Genomic DNA, 16,024 nt, shown 5'->3' with positions numbered 1-16,024 from the left:
AGTAAGAGCGCTCTTGTATGCCCTTTTCAATGATGCAACAATAAAACTTAACTTTCAGTCTCCAGCTCAGGAATGATGACGTGAAACCCCATTTTTTATTCCCCCCCCCACGCCAATATATCACTTTTGTGATCTCGGCACAACGTCACAAGACAAAGTATCCATTTGAATTTCATACAAAGCAATGCCACCCTCCTTTTTGGGAGAAAGGCCTGTGGAAGCGGATACCACAGAACTATTTCCAAGATCCCTGCAAGTGGACCTCTGGTCAGCACTTTTCCCCACCCACCCTGCTACAAAGAGCAATGTTTGTTTCATGAGTTAATCTGAAACTTTAATCTTCAGGAATTGTAGTCAAATTGAGTACGGAACCAATTTAGGCTTTTTTTTTCCCGTGCAGTCACTCATGCCCGGGCAGAGACCATCAACTTACTGCACTTGAGAATGTGGTTTAACCACAGCCAGCTGCCCCGATTGGAACCCGAGATCTCAGCGGTGCCAGCTCAGCCTCTAACCTCTGACATCCGTGCCACTCCGCCAAAATGTAATCACTGGTGACCGTGCCGTCGTACGTTACTGGGCTGAAGCCATCGATTCAATAAACCCCCCGAGGACCAGCAAGTGGCAAGCTAATCAGACTCAAACCCCCGCAGACTTTCAGCTCAAGAGTCTCTGACGGGCCGTTTACAATCTTCCCCCCCCCCCTCCGAGCCGCGCGTCGCGTCGTCAACCGTGTTTGACGCGCCCCAGCGCGACGTAGTAGCTGCTGCGGTCGTCCAGGCAGTGCCAGCCGATGGGACCGGCCTCGCAGTCGGCGCACGCCAGGTACTTGACGTTGGCCCCGGCGAGCGTGTGCGTGAAGCCGACGTTCTCGAAGGCGTACATGTCGTTCACCACCCAGTGCTGGTTCAGGAGCTCCGGTTCTGGCGCCACTCCTCCCTCCGCCGCCGCCACTGCCGACTTCTTCATGCTTGGCAGCGTCATCTGATAATTATAACAATGATGGTAATAACCTTTGCGTTCATACAGCGCTTCGATACACTCCGCATCTCAAAACCGCTTTATGCAAATTGATGCAAGTAGGTGTATTAATGGCAGAGCGCGCGAGACGCGCACTTCGGGGGTGGGCGTTTAAATGCCCCCCCCCCCCCCCCCGCGACGGCGTCTGAAGAGACCAAATTTTGCATAGGGGCATCTTGGCCCAAAATTTGAAAATGACAAGACCCTGCAAAAATATCTAACTGGGATTACACAGAAATATCAGCAGCCCTACTGTGAAGCAACTGGAGACGATGTCTGTTAAACGGCACTTTGTGCTCTACGAATTACGTGAATTAAGAAACATGCCCTATCATCACCTCATATGAACGGAAACAAGGATGAAGTTGGTGATTACCCATCAAGGTGTGGAGTGTCTCGTAAAGCTGTAAAAATCATGGAAACCAGTGAAGAATCAACAGCACTGGATTTCAATAACTTTATTAAAAAACTCAGAACAAATAAGTAAGCAACCTACTTGCTGCCTTGTAACTCATTCTGAATTAAACTAAATAATGTTCAGTGTGTTAGGGAGGGTCACCCAAAGGAAAGTGTCTTCATGCTCAAACAGCCAATAAGTCAGAGGTGGTGCTCATCTATTTACAGCCCTAAGCCAGTGGTGGAAATTCCACGGTAATGTGGCGGGACCGAGTCTATCTATAGGAAAACCACGGTTGACTTTCCCACAACGGGGTACTCAGACGTTACATTGACCCCGGAGGTCGATGCAATGATGGGTCGATTCAAAGCCCTCAATCCCCCCCCCCCCCAACGAGGATTTTAACTCGCAACCTTCAGATTGCGAGCCGCTGACAATCTGGCAGTGGAGATCTTGCAATCCATCAGTGGAGAGCTGAAAATCTAGGGGTGGAGAGCTGACAATCTATCAGTGGAGAGCTGACAATCTATCAGTGGACAGCTGACAATCTATCGGTGGAGAGCTGATATAATCCTATCGGTGGAGAGCTGACAATCTCTCGTGGTGGAGAGCTGACAATCTCTCGTGGTGGAGAGATAACAATCTATCGGTGGAGAGCTGACAATCTCTCGTGGTGGAGAGCTGACAATCTATCAGTGGAGAGCTGACAATCTCTCGTGGTGGAGAGCTAACAATCTCGCGGTGGAGAGCTGACAATCTATCGGTGAAGAGCTGATATAATCTATCGGTGAAGAGCTGATATAATCTATCGGTGAAGAGCTGACAATCTAGCGGTGGAGAGCTGACAATCTATCGGTGGAGAGCTAACAAGCTAGCGGTAGAGAGCTGACAAGCTAGCGGTAGAGAGCTGACATTCTAGCGGTGGAGAACTGACAATCTATCAGTGGAGAGTTGACAATCTCTAGTGGTGGAGAGCTGACAATCTATCGGTGGAGAACTGACAATCTAGCGGTAGCGCTGACAATCTAGCGGTGGAGAGCTGACAATCTATCGGTGGAGAGCTGATAATCTAGCGGTAGAGAGCTGATAATCTATCGATGGAGAGCTGACAATCTAGCGGTGGAGAGCTGACAATCTAGCGGTGGAGAGCTGACAATCTCTCGTGGTAGAGAGCTGACAATCTAGCGGTGGAGAGCTGACAATCTATCGGTGGAGAGCTGACAATCTAGCGGTGGAGAGCTGACAATCTCGTGGTGGAGAGCTGACAATCTAGCAGTGGAGAGCTGACAATCTAGCGGTGGAGAGCTGACAAACTATCAGTAGTGAACTGACAATCTCGCGGTGGAGAGCTGACAATCTCTCGTGGTGGAGAGCTGACAATCTAGCAGTGGAGAGCTGACAAACTATCAGTAGAGAGCTGACAATCTATCGTGGTGGAGAGCTGATAATCTATCGGTGGAGAGCTGACAATCTATCGGTAGAGAGCTGACAATCTATCGGTGGAGAGCTGACAATCTATCGGTGGAGAGCTGACAATCTAGCAGTGGAGAGCTGACAATCTATCAGTGGAGAGCTGACAATCTATCGGTAGAGAGCTGACAACCTATCGGTGGAGAGCTGACAATCTCGCGGTGGAGAGCTGACAATCTATCAGTGGAGAGCTGACAATCTATCGGTAGAGAGCTGACAATCTATCGGTAGAGAGCTGACAATCTCGCGGTGGAGAGCTGACAATCTATCAGTGGAGAGCTGACAATCTCTCGCGGTGTAGCGCCGTCGGAACGTCGCTCGTCAACCTGCTTGTGGACGATGGTGGCGGCGCGCGGCCTGAGAACTTGCGAGTCGCATCGCGGGCACAGCACCGCCTTCGCGTTCCTGCCGTCCTCCGTGAGCACCTCGCTCAGGTCCTCCGCGTCCATCGCTCGTACGACGAGCGGCCGTGCGCGCGAGGCGACGATCGGCACACGCAACAATGTTAATGGTTCCCTTCAAATCGTCGTCGCCGCCGTCGTCGTCGTCGCCGTAGTCTGACGGGGGAGTAACGGGGCCACGGGCGAGAGACGGACACGACAGCAGGGGCCCGCTGTTAACCCGGCAACGCTCCCAGCCACAACCACATTCCTTACAACGCATAAGGCCGCGCTCACTACCCCCACCCCCCTCTCCATGACACCTTCTGATTGGTTGCCTCCGCGCGCGCGCCCTCTTATGTGGACTACGGGATTCGTGGGGCTCGTGATCCTCCCCCACCCACCTCCAGTGCGTGGAAGCTACGGGTCGCCGCGAGGCGGGGTGCCCAGAGAACGCGTTTTTTTTTCACCCCGAGGGCTTAATATCGTCACACAGTCACCCGCTTTGGTCGATCCACTGCTGGTTGAAGACCCCCCCCCTCCCACCAAGCCGTCGCCATTAAATCGCTATATTTATTTTTAAATCGTCAAGTTAGCTGTAAGTAATAATGATCCGTTCAGCGTTGCGGAAAAGCATCTCTGTCCATGGCCTATCCACTGCTGGATGAAGACTTCCTCCGCCACGTGTTGTGTGTTATGGCATGGCACTTGCATTCCCACTGCAGCTGGTTTCATAAACGGGTGTTTCACCACACACGTACTTTGTGCGTATGGTTCTCATGAAAGTTGTGGGTTGTGACGGCTTCTTAGTTTATATCACTGCTTGCCGTGTTGACCCGTACGGTTTAACCCCCGTCTCCTTCTAGATTTCAAGTTTTCGTGACTGCAGGGATCCATACTCTGGTTATTTCGGTAAAGTCACGGTAGGTAGAAAATAAAATAAATTAAATCACGACGTTTCGGGCGCAACGCAAGCGTCCGTCATCAGGTTGCTTGCTGTGGTTGCCCCCACCTGATGACGGACGCCCGAAACGTGATTTAACTTATTTTATTTTTAGACCTACGTGACTTTACCGAAAGAACCAAAGAGTTTAGACCCCGTTTCCTTGTACAGGGGAATTGAGTTTGCAGGTCCTTACGGCGGACAGCCGGTTCAATACGGGCAAAACATTGTGTTCCTCTCTTGTGATGGGACTTTGTGGGATGGACGTTGATATTTTTATAAGGGGCATGGGGTGACTTTAGTAAGGTCTGCATCGGTCTGTAATAGGTAGGCAGCACTGATAAGGGGTTGGCAGGTATGTGTTTACACGGAATAAAATGCTAAGTGTCTCGTGGGAGTTTATATAAGAGGCAGTATCGTTGTATTTGATGTGGTTTCTGGGATCTGATAAGTCCCTCGTAAAATTGTAGTTGGCCTCAAGATTGTGAATGATGCGATTCCCTCTGAAATTCTCTACCAGGGTTGAACGAGGCCCTCGGTCGCCTGGGACGTCCAAGTTGAAGTGGAGGCGCCAATTTCGGGGGTGGTGGTGGAGGAAACATTAAATAACGAAGATGTCGTTATATTCTTGGTTCTTTCGGTAAAGTCACGTAGAAGGGAAGTAATAAAAATACAACATGATACAATAAAATTCTCACGACGTTTCGAAGAATAGCCTCCGTTCTTCACCTGAGGACGGCTACTTGCGTTGTGGCCGAAACGTCGAGAGAATTTTATTTTATTATTTCCCTTCTACGTGACTTTACCGAAAGAACTAAGAATTTGAATCCCTGCAGTCACGTAAGCTTTAAATCGAAGATGTCATTGTTTCAATTCCTTCCGTGCGCGTACAGAATTAGTATGGATTGTAATTAATTTCTCAACATTTCTGAGAATGTATTAGTGGGACAGACGCACGGACAACCCCAATAATTAGCCGTCTGTTTAAAAACAAAAATACGCTTACAAAAACATTAAACGGAAAATAGGGCAAAAATGTTTCCATACCTGTCAACCCCGTATCAGTGCCATACCTTACAGACCAGACATGGGCAAGGTACGGCCCGTTGGGATTTTTAATCCGGCCCGCCGAACTTGTCCAAATATTATTAAATTTTACCTTTCTCCTGCAATGCCCCCATTTCCCCGTTAGATGGCGCACTTTGAATTTGACAGAGTGGCCCGGCCCCTCTGTCAAATTTTAGAACCCATTGTGGCCCGCGAGTCAAAAAAATTGCCCACCCCTGTTATAGACCAATTCATACCTTATTGGTCACCAAATGCCCCTTATAAATGTCAAGGTTCATCCTACAAAGTCCCATCACAAGGGAGAAACAATGTTTTGCCCATATTGAAAAGGCTGTACGCAGTAATGACCTGCAAACTCAATTCCCCTGTACAAGAATACGGGGGTTAACCGTATGGGTTGACAGGTACATATTCAGGTACGTGTTTCCCAATTTACCAAAAAACCTCAGCCCAGATTTGGCCTTGGGGGTGGGGGGGGCTGTAATAAGACAAAATTGTATCCGCTAATATCAACCGGATCGATGATTTTGTCGCAGTCCACTTTGATTCTAGCTACAGAGCCAGTTGCTGGCAACTCGTCTCTGTCTGCCCCTGCAATCTCTACCCCATTTCATTCTTAACGCATCTGCTGATGACCAAAATCAGCCGCCCGCAAATAAGGTTGCCCACTCTTGACTGAAGGTATTCCGGGAGATTTTAGTTTGATTGATTTCATAGCTAATTTATTTTCTTAAATATCCTGTTAAAGATTTACCGGATTTGCTCTTCAATGAGTCTCCGGGAGGCAGATCGATGCCAATTCCAGGAATAAATGTTTGGGCAGGTGGCAGATTTTGGAGCCTGGATTTGTGGCCAGGTGGCTTCTGAAAAAGAACTCGCAGCTCAGTGGGCCTTTTCCTGGTCAAATAAACAAAAGTTTAGTCGTAGTTTATTTATCTGTACTTAGTTATTTACTAACCTTTCCTATACTTTGCACTTCAAAAGTTGTTTTGTATTATTTGTTGTTGTTACATTCTGACCCGCCCCGACTAGACATCTGTGAAAAAGCGCTTTAGAAACTAAACTATGAACTTTTATTTTACCATGTAAGGCTCACTGAGCTACGTAGTTCTTTTTCAGACGCGACTTGACCACAAGTGATAGCTGAACGAAGCGGCTTGTCATATGTAAATTTATAGCAGCCATGTAATCTAAATAATCTTAACGCATACTCTTTGGTTCTTTCGGTAAAGTCACGTAGGTAGAAAAATAAAACAAGATAAAAAATAATATATCACGATGTTTCGATCGCAACAGCTCTCTCGCTGGTTCAGTTCCACTGCTGGATTATTTTTTTCCGCCTGAGGATGACCGCTTGTGTTGCGATCGAAACGTCGTGAAACATTTTTATTTTGTTTTATTTTTATACCTACGTGACTTTACCGAAAGAACCAAAGAGTATGGATTCCTGCAGTCACGAAAGCTTCAAATCAATCTAAACGCATGTTTCTTAATGTTGAGGGAATAACCGGAGGAACCAGATTTAAAAAATCCACGCGACCATGGGGAGAGGCATGCAATCATGTGGAAATGTACAACAGCCAAATACTCTAAACGCATGTTTCTATAGCTCATCGGATTCCTCCAGTGTAAATAAAGATGATAATTATGTATTTAAAGCTTTCGTGACTGCAGGGATTCATATTCTTGGTTCTTTCGGTAAAGTCACGTAGAAGGGAAACAATAAAATAATAAAAATATAAAACAGTAAAATTCTCACGACGTTTCGACTGCAACACAAGCAATCATCATCATCAGGTGTGAAAACCACAGCAAGAATTTTTTTTTAAAAAAAGTGGCGGTTTTTCCAATTTTTTTCAAATTTTCTTGCTGTGCTTTTCACACCTGATGATGATTGCTTGTGTTGCAGTCGAAACGTCGTGAGAATTTTATTGTTTTATATTTTTATTATTTTATTGTTTCCCTTTTACGTGACTTTACCGAAAGAACCAATCATATGACAATTATTGATAACTGCTTGGAGAGGCTACCACCACCACCGTGCCATAGATGGCGCGAGACCGGGCTACATGGTAATGAGCAGCAGAGAGCACTTGCAGCAACATCAATTGTTGTACGGTACGTCGATGATCTTTACACATGCCCCCCCCCCCCCCACCCCCGCGCGCATTGAACCGCGTGGTGAAGTATGGACAAATCACTCCCACACGAGCTTTCGCAGCGTAGGGCGACCTTCATCCAGCAGTGGATTTTGAGAATGGCTGTGCGGGTCACTGCACTTCCTAAGTGGGTTTGAGCAGTCCCATCGCAACCCAGATGCTGAGGCAAGGGTCGTCTCTAGACCCCTCCACAACCTCCTGAATTCTTTACGTCAATGTCCCCTTCCCATATTTTTCCCTTCACATGAAGCACTGCATGCACGTATTTGATTACGCGCTTTTTTAGTAACTCACTCCGTTGTTGTTATTATATTCTTAGCTCTTTCGGTAAAGTCACGTTGAAGGGAAACAATAAAATAATCAAATATATATAAAACAATAAAAATTCTCACGAAACGTCGTGAGAATTCTCACGAAACGTGAGAATTTTTATTGTTTTAGATATATTTTATTATTTTATTGTATCCCTTCAACGTGACTTTACCGAAAGAGCTATGAATATGAATTACTGCAGTCACGAAAGCTTTAAATCACTCTGTTGTTGTATCCTCAAATATTGTAACTCAATTTTAACCCACTTCCCAGTGTGGTATCGACTGCAAACTTGGTATACTCATGTTATACTGATGACAATACTATATTCTATCATTAAAAAACATTTTAATTATATTTTTTAAACATTCTTTTTTGTTATGTTTCTGCTTGCGTCTAATTATCCACTGTCAACTGACGTTGGCTGTAATTGGCCACGGTCCCCTTACGTTGTGGCAAGCTTCGGGGCCACGTCCTGGAGTCGTGGAGTTCTTCCATTACTCGTACGGTACATTTCATGAAAGCGTGTTTAAAAAAAAACGTTTTTTTTTTAATATTACTTATTTCACACAACTCATTCTGCGTTCTAGGAGCGCGTCTCATCAGCATCATTAGTTCCAACGCAAGCAAAACCCAGGATCCGTTTTGCCATTCGGTGTGTCATCACCGATGCAGAAGAACTGCCCATTGTTTAAAGGCAAGGGCCCCTTTCTATAGAAATTGGGTCCTAATTAATGACCACTTAAATTTACAAAGACGCCCGCTTACCTCCTCCACATTCTCACTGGCATCGGTGATTAAAAAAATAAAACATTCAGGAACCCCGTGTCGAAAACCAGTGGTGTCAACTTCGTTTTAGCAGTTCACCTTAATCCTAGGCTCGGTGTATTAACATTGCCGAAAGCTGCAATAGTGCGCCAAGGTCACAGCTAACAAACCTGAATCATCACCGATCGCCAATAGTTCGGAGAATATTGGTATGAGCCGTGGATTTGTGTTAACTTATTTTTGTGATACTGTGTTAATGTTCGCAAGCACAAATGACAAAAACTCACCACATTTGATAGCAGAGGAACAACTGACCCATAGGTGACCTAGTACTGTATATGTTTTTTTCCTTTCAGTTAAGGCATTACTGTTGACAAAAGTGTTGAGTTTTTGTATTTATTTCGTCTATGCTTTTTAGTATGTTCCGTTTGCATTGGACACTTTTCTCTTAACTAGCCTGAGCTTCTGTTACAATAATATCCTCCTTCAAATGTGCTCTTCGAATCATCTTTACACATATAAATATACTGTAAATCAAAGCAATCATTTTTAAATCAAATTATGTTTTGCTGCTGTTGCATTGGTAGGGGTGCAGGAGCACAATTAACTAACTAACACACTCAACAACAATGCCTCAAAACCAAAAATCAAGTAAATGTTTTTTATTAGTAATTAATTTGGCGGCTATCTGGCATCTGCCATCCAAGGCGCGTGTGTGCAATGGCCATTGCCACGTAAAATTAATTGGCCGGAACATGAACGTATTGGCGGTACACTCGTGCGCGATTTAAAAAAAAAAAAAACACATTTTTTCTTCAATATTTTTTAAATTTTCCCGCGATTCGCAAATCCGGTCAGAAAATATTGCGGGGTGTGCATCAAAATCAGCCGAAGTGGTCGGAAGACGAATGTATACGAGCGGCTAACACGAAGCTTCACAGTCCATTGCCGTGTGGAAGCACGCAGCCCTGATGGCGATTGACTGCTCCGTGTTCCAAAGTCAGATTTGACTTCTCATGGCCGAGACGTGGTCAGACGGTTCCTCGATTCATTTCCGGAATAATTTCTCGGCGGACATTGACATCAAAAGATTAAGACTCATATTCTATGGGGGTTTTTTTCCGGTAAAGTCACGTAGATAGAAAAAATAATAACAATAAAATAATAAACATGAAAATAAAGTGAATAAAAAATAATAGAAATATCACAATGTTTCGATCACAACACAAGCAGTCGTCATCAGGAACGGAGGTTAGCCTCTGAGGGCAAGCTGTTCATAAAGGTTTAGAGATGGGCGGGGCAGCTAATGTTAATGTAGGAGAGGGCACCGACACCGGCAGTAGGTCTACACCAATCAGAGAGCTGTTTATAAAGATTTAGAGATGGATGGGGCAGCTAATGTTAATGTAGGAGAGGGCTCCAACATCGGCAGTAGGTCTACACCAATCAAAGCATTGAAGCTCGCTCCACACACCCACACTGCTGACAGAGGTGGACAAGAAAACACAAATAAAGTCACGACCCAAAGTGGTTGACATCTTTCCAATGATTGCTGAGTTTAAAACCGTCGTCTCGGTTGAAATTGTGTCTGTATATATGGAAGGCTTCGTGAACGAAGCTTTGTTTATAGCCAGTCGGCCTGCCTTATGTTCACGAACATGTTCGAAACACGGCAGGACCAATACTTCTGCCGTGGCTGATCATTACTTTGATGCGGCTGGCTCACATGAAATTGATTTCTCTAAGACAATGGTACTTTGCAAGCCGACTGGCTATCAACAAAGATTTGTTCACGAAGCCATACATATATACAGACACAATTTCAACCGAGACTATGGTTTTAAACCCAGCAATCATTGGAAAGATGTCATCAACCACTTTGGGTCATGACTTGATTTGACTTTTCTTGTCCACCTCCACCGTCAGCAGTGTGGGTGTGTGGAGCGAGCTTCAATGCTTTGATTGGTGTAGACCTACTGGCGGTGTCGGAGCCTCCTACATTAAAATTAGCTGCCCCGCCCATCTCTAAACCTTTATAAACAGCTCTCTGATTGGTGTAGACCTACTGCCGGTGTCGGAGCCTCCTACATTAAAATTAGCTGCCCCGCCCATCTCTAAACCTTTATAAACAGCTCTCTGATTGGTGTAGACCTACTGCCGGTGTCAGAGCTTTCTCCTACGTTAACATTAGCTTTCCTGCCCATCTCTAATCCTTTATAAACAGCTTGCCCTCAGAGGCTAACCTCCCTGTTCCTGATGACAACCGCTTGTGTTGCGATCGAAACGTCGTGATATTTCTATAACTTTGTATTCACTTTATTTAAATAGTTATTATTTTATTGTTATTATTTTTTCTATCTACGTGGTTTTACCGAAAGAACCATAGAATATGAATTCCTGCAGTCACGAAAGTTTAAAGTCAAAATTACGACTCATGTCACACGTTCGAATGGGAAATCGAAGGCAACTTCTAATGGAGAGTCCTGCAGCTCACTCAAGGGTGCAACAGCGACGTCGTCAGACTGTTTTACGAGGACCAGTGTGTTGTTATGTTGCACCGGTGTGCCGCCAATACGTCCACATGCTCAGTAACAGTAATCAGATTACTCGGATTCCCGTTAACTGTCTTGGGTAATCTCGTTACAATGTGTCACTCCCAAAAGCTGCACAGAGCGGATATTATTATGAATACCGCAGTCATATTGTACAACATGCAATGCATGCTGTTTTAGTTTATTTGTAGAAAACAATACATTAATTAACAGACGTGTATTTGTTTCAGCATTTAAAAAAAGGCATGCTTAGGCCCATCAGCCTCATTAGCTCTCAGGATCAATGTATTATTTTTCTAGCAGCATTGCTTTAATAGGCACATGGTCTAGATGATGACCGGTCACACTCACATTATGATGGGCCACGCCAAGCTGAGACAAATGCGGAAGGAAGCCGTGGGTCATCCGCGCAGTGGCACGTGATTATCCCAAGTTTGGTGAGTTTATGGTCTCAGGCCAATCACCAATGACTGCACAAATAATTAGCCATCACATCAACTCTGGTTGTGCACTTGATGGAGCAATATTCCAGCTCTATTGATAGCACAATCGGGATGAAATTGGGGGAATAATAATGGCGACGGTGGTAACATTTGTTTTAACGTATATGTTGCTGCTGAAACAGACCCGTGTGTGTTATCCTTACGTATTAACAGCGCGGTGTTTCTTCCCCTGCATCTACGCTTTGCGTACGCACTGTCAGCACTATATATACACACTATATATATACACGGTGCGTGGGCGCCTGCGGGTGTCTTCTCTCCCCCCCCCACACTGAGTCACGTCCTCTTGGCTGTGATATTGACGCTTCGTCGTTTCGTCTCTGCCGGCGTCCCAGAGGCTCGGGACAGTGGCGCGTCGCGTGGAATTGAAACGACGCTGCCCTCCCCCCCGTCGTCACACGCGGACAGAGGCGGTGGCGGAGCGAGATGGAGCGCACGGTTCTTGTATCAGCACGGAGGCGGAGTTGATTCTTCTCTCGCTTGCAACCGTGGGCATCCGAGACGCGGGCATTGCTGCACTAGATGCACAATGGCCTGCTCGTACCTATTACACTACATTTTATTTGACGGGGTAAGGGCCCACTGCGCTATATATCTCCTTTTCAGATAATAGCTCAACGAAGTGGCTCATCGCGTGGAAATGTGTAGCAGCCAAATACTCCAAACGCACGTTGATTCTAAACGTGGAAGGAAAAACCGGAGGGCCCGGACAGAAATCCGCACGACCACGGGGAGAACACGGAAACTACAAATATACAGCAGCAGCAGGCGTCGGGGTTGGGATCCAATCCACGACCTCCTGTACACCAGGCGAGGGAGTTAACATCTCGCCACCACAGCGATGCCCTCCACCCACCGCCTGCGGCCACGTCGCCCGCAATGCGCCCGATCTCGTGAGCAAATCAGTGGTCGGATGAGTCACCACTGTGCATGGGACAGTTGCTTTAGACTTGACTTTACACTACGGATGGGTGACCACTGTGAATGAGACAGTTGCCTTAGACTTGACTTTACACTACGGATGGGTGACCACTGTGAATGAGACAGTTGCTTTAGACTTGACTTTACACTACGGATGGGTGACCACTGTGAATGAGACAGTTGCCTTAGACTTGACTTTACACTACGGATGGGTCACCACTGTGAATGAGACAGTTGCTTTAGACTTGACTTTACACTACGGATGGGTGACCACTGTGAATGAGACAGTTGCTTTAGACTTGACTTTACACTACGGATGGGTGACCACTGTGAATGAGACAGTTGCTTTAGACTTGACTTTACACTACGGATGGGTCACCACTGTGAATGACACAGTTGCTTTAGACTTGACTTTACACTACGGATGGGTGACCACTGTGCATGAGACAGTTGCTTTAGACTTGACTATAGAGTACACTTCGTGCTGGACAGCAGAGGGTAATGCTGTACTGTACTGTATTTCTCTGCTGACACATCTATGCTTCACTCCTTCAACCCGCATTGACCAACCGTGGTCAAGTCAATTATGACCCTCGCCACCCAAGAGGGGCTCTCATCCAGCGGTGGATTGAATAAAGAGCTGTGCGTGCCCCATGTCTTTTTAGGTGTACGCAGCCATGCCGCATTGTGGCTCATCTCACAGTCGGAAGGTTTTTGAGTTGAAATCCTGGTCAGGGGGATTGGGTCTGCCCATCACGCATCTGGAATCCATTTGGCGTTGCTTTGTTGGCCATCAACAGTGGTCAGCCTACGGAGAAACTGGCCCCGGAAGTGGGAATATGGAATTTCCACCGCTGTCTTAGGGGTGCTGTTGCAGACAGGAGTGGAAATCCCGTTGCACATTTGAGTAGAGAAAAACATGTCCTCTGTCCTGTCCGTCCCACAGACGTAGAACCTTATTCCGTTCATTAATTTACAATAAGTGTTCAGGCAGTACAGAAAGTAAGTTGCCAATCTATTTGAGTGTGTTTTGTTAAAGTATTTTCTGCCCAACGTATTCACAGCGCCACGGCGAAGGCGGTCACGGTAAAGGCAATAGCTCACTCACGCCACTGCTCGCAGACGGGGTCCTGCGCTCGACAGAGCTCTCGACAGCCCCACCTAGAAGATACATTGGCCTACGCTTCCGCGCTGACTATACAGTGAGGGAAAAAAGTATTTGATCCCCTGCTGATTTTGTACGTTTGCCCACTGACAAAGAAATGATCAGTCTATAATTTTAATGGTAGGTTTATTTGAGCAGTGAGAGACAGAATGACAACAAGAAAATCCAGAAAAACGCATGTCAAAAATGTTATAAATTGATTTGCATTTTAATTAGGGAAATAAGTATTTGACCCCCTCTCAATCAGAAAGATTTCTGGCTCCCAGGTGTCTTTTTATACAGGTAACGAGCTGAGAATAGGAGCACACTCTTAAAGGGAGTGCTCCTAATCTCAGCTTGTTACCTGTATAAAAGACACCTGTCCACAGAAGCAATCAATCAATCAGATTCCAAACTCTTCACCATGGCCAAGACCAAAGAGCTCTCCAAGGATGTCAGGGACAAGATTGTAGACCTACACAAGGCTGGAATGGGCTACAAGACCATTGCCAAGCAGCTTGGTGAGAAGGTGACAACAGTTGGTGCGATTATTCGCAAATGGAAGAAACACAAAAGATCTGTCAATCTCCCTCAGCCTGGGGCTCCATGCAAGATCTCACCTCGTGGAGTTGCAATGATCATGAGAACGGTGAGGAATCAGCCCAGAACTACACGGGAGGATATTGTCAATGATCTCAAGGCAGCTGGGACCATAGTCACCAAGAAAACAATTGGTAACACGCTACGCCGTGAAGGACTGAAATCCTGCAGCGCCCGCAAGGTCCCCCTGCTCAAGAAAGCACATATATTTGCCCATCTGAAGTTTGCCAATGAACATCTGAATGATTCAGAGGACAACTGGGTGAAAGTGTTGTGGTCAGATGAGACCAAAATTGAGCTCTTTGGCATCAACTCAACTCGCCGTGTTTGGAGGAGGAGGAATACTGCCTATGACCCCAAGAACACCATCCCCACCGTCAAACATGGAGGTGGAAACATTATGCTTTGGGGGTGTTTTTCTGCTAAGGGGACAGGACAACTTCACCGCATCAAAGGGACGATGGACGGGGCCATGTACCGTCAAATCTTGGGTGAGAACCTCCTTCCCTCAGCCAGGGCATTGAAAATGGGTCGTGGATGGGTATTCCAGCATGACAATGACCCAAAACACACGGCCAAGGCAACAAAGGAGTGGCTCAAGAAGAAGCACATTAAGGTCCTGGATTGGCCTAGCCAGTCTCCAGACCTTAATCCCATAGAAAATCTGTGGAGGGAGCTGAAGGTTCGAGTTGCCAAACGTCAGCCTCGAAGCCTTAATGACTTCGAGAAGATCTGCAAAGAGGAGTGGGACAAAATCCTTCCTGAGATGTGTGCAAACCTGGTGGCCAACTACAAGAAACGTCTGACCTCTGTGCTTGCCAACAAGGGATTTTGCTACCAAGTACTAAGTCATGTTTTGCAGAGGGGTCAAATACTTATTTCCCTCATTAAAATGCAAATCAATTTATAACATTTTTGACATGCGTTTTTCTGGATTTTATTGTTGTTATTCTGTCTCTCACTGTTCAAATAAACCTACCATTAAAATTATACACTGGTCATTTCTTTGTCAGTGGGCAAATGTACAAAATCAGCAGGGGATCAAATACTTTTTTCCCTCACTGTACGTCTCGGAGCAGGGGGTGAGGTACCTGCACTTTAGCCCACCACAAGAGACCTCCCGATCGACTAACTGTGGTTAACACATTTTTTTTTTACTGCTGAGTGGACAGGTGGAGGTAGTGGGGGGGAGGTGAGTGCACGGCTGGATTATGGAGCGGGCCATTTGGGCCAGTGCCCCGGGGCCTCGGACTTCCAGGGGGCCTCCAAGCCTCAGGCCGTGCACAGTGTGTGGCCCAAGACTTCCTTAGGAAGTTGTATGCCAGGGCCCTCAGTGCATACAACACAAGCTGACCACTAGGCCCCCATGGTGCTTATAGCGTGAGCTCACCACTAGGGCCCCCCAGACCCCTCAGTGCTGACATTGTGAGGGCCCCCCAGACCTCTTGGTGTTTAAAACGTGAACTGACCACTAGGGCCCCCAGGCCCCTCGGTGCACACATCGAGCGTAACACCTGGGCCCCTTGGTACATACAGTGCATGCTTTAAACGAGAGCCTCTCGGAGAGTACAGTGCTTCTGTACAACTGAGCCACTGGTTGGCATGCTACAATATGCTGTGACATGATACAATATTCACCAACAAGTCAGTTCATTCTGCATAACAGGACATTTTGAAGGGCATCATATGGCAAGCCGTTCGTTATTTGACTTACCGTAACTAGCTATCCCTTTATTTTAGCTAGCTGCCCATATAATTCAGCTTGTTAACATAAATTAACTAGCTAG

General features: G+C 46.3%; 2 protein-coding genes across 3 annotated transcripts in view; one reads left to right on the top strand and one right to left on the bottom strand.

The window, feature by feature from the left end:
* Positions 1-397: 397 nt before the first annotated feature.
* On the bottom strand, positions 398-3,477 carry RABIF (RAB interacting factor). The gene is made up of 2 exons (XM_032974850.2): positions 3,214-3,477; positions 398-984 (listed from the first exon to the last, which is right to left on the bottom strand). Exons 1-2 carry the CDS (start codon positions 3,334-3,336, stop codon positions 727-729), a joined length of 381 nt encoding a protein of 126 aa, XP_032830741.1. The 5' UTR covers positions 3,337-3,477; the 3' UTR covers positions 398-726.
* An 8,876-nt stretch (positions 3,478-12,353) lies between these two features.
* Positions 12,354-16,024, top strand: part of LOC116954184 (NFX1-type zinc finger-containing protein 1-like) — a 70,366-nt gene continuing 66,695 nt past the window's right edge. The window contains exon 1 of one of the 2 annotated variants that reach the window (XM_032974681.2): positions 12,354-12,465. In XM_032974681.2, the coding sequence (XP_032830572.2) occupies positions 12,414-12,465 (52 nt within the window). In that variant the 5' untranslated portion in view covers positions 12,354-12,413. The remainder of the gene's footprint in view (positions 12,466-16,024) is intronic. The other variant, XM_076052169.1, reaches the window with a different exon arrangement.

The sequence above is a fragment of the Petromyzon marinus genome, chromosome 54, assembly GCF_048934315.1.
Source record: "Petromyzon marinus isolate PM22_M1 ecotype Great Lakes invasive population chromosome 54, UKy_Petmar_22M1.pri1.0, whole genome shotgun sequence".
NCBI classification, from domain to species: Eukaryota; Metazoa; Chordata; class Hyperoartia; order Petromyzontiformes; family Petromyzontidae; genus Petromyzon; species Petromyzon marinus.
This window is presented reverse-complemented; position numbering and strand designations above follow the sequence as displayed.

What these genes read in the sequence shown, in the direction of transcription:
- RABIF (XM_032974850.2), bottom strand. Translation starts at nt 3,336, where the DNA reads ATGGACGCGGAGGACCTGAGCGAGGTGCTCACGGAGGACGGCAGGAAC. An exon ending in CCACCATCGTCCACAAGCAG is followed by an intron (nt 985 to 3,213) that starts GTTGACGAGCGA and finishes TATAATTATCAG; the next exon opens with ATGACGCTGCCAAGCATGAA.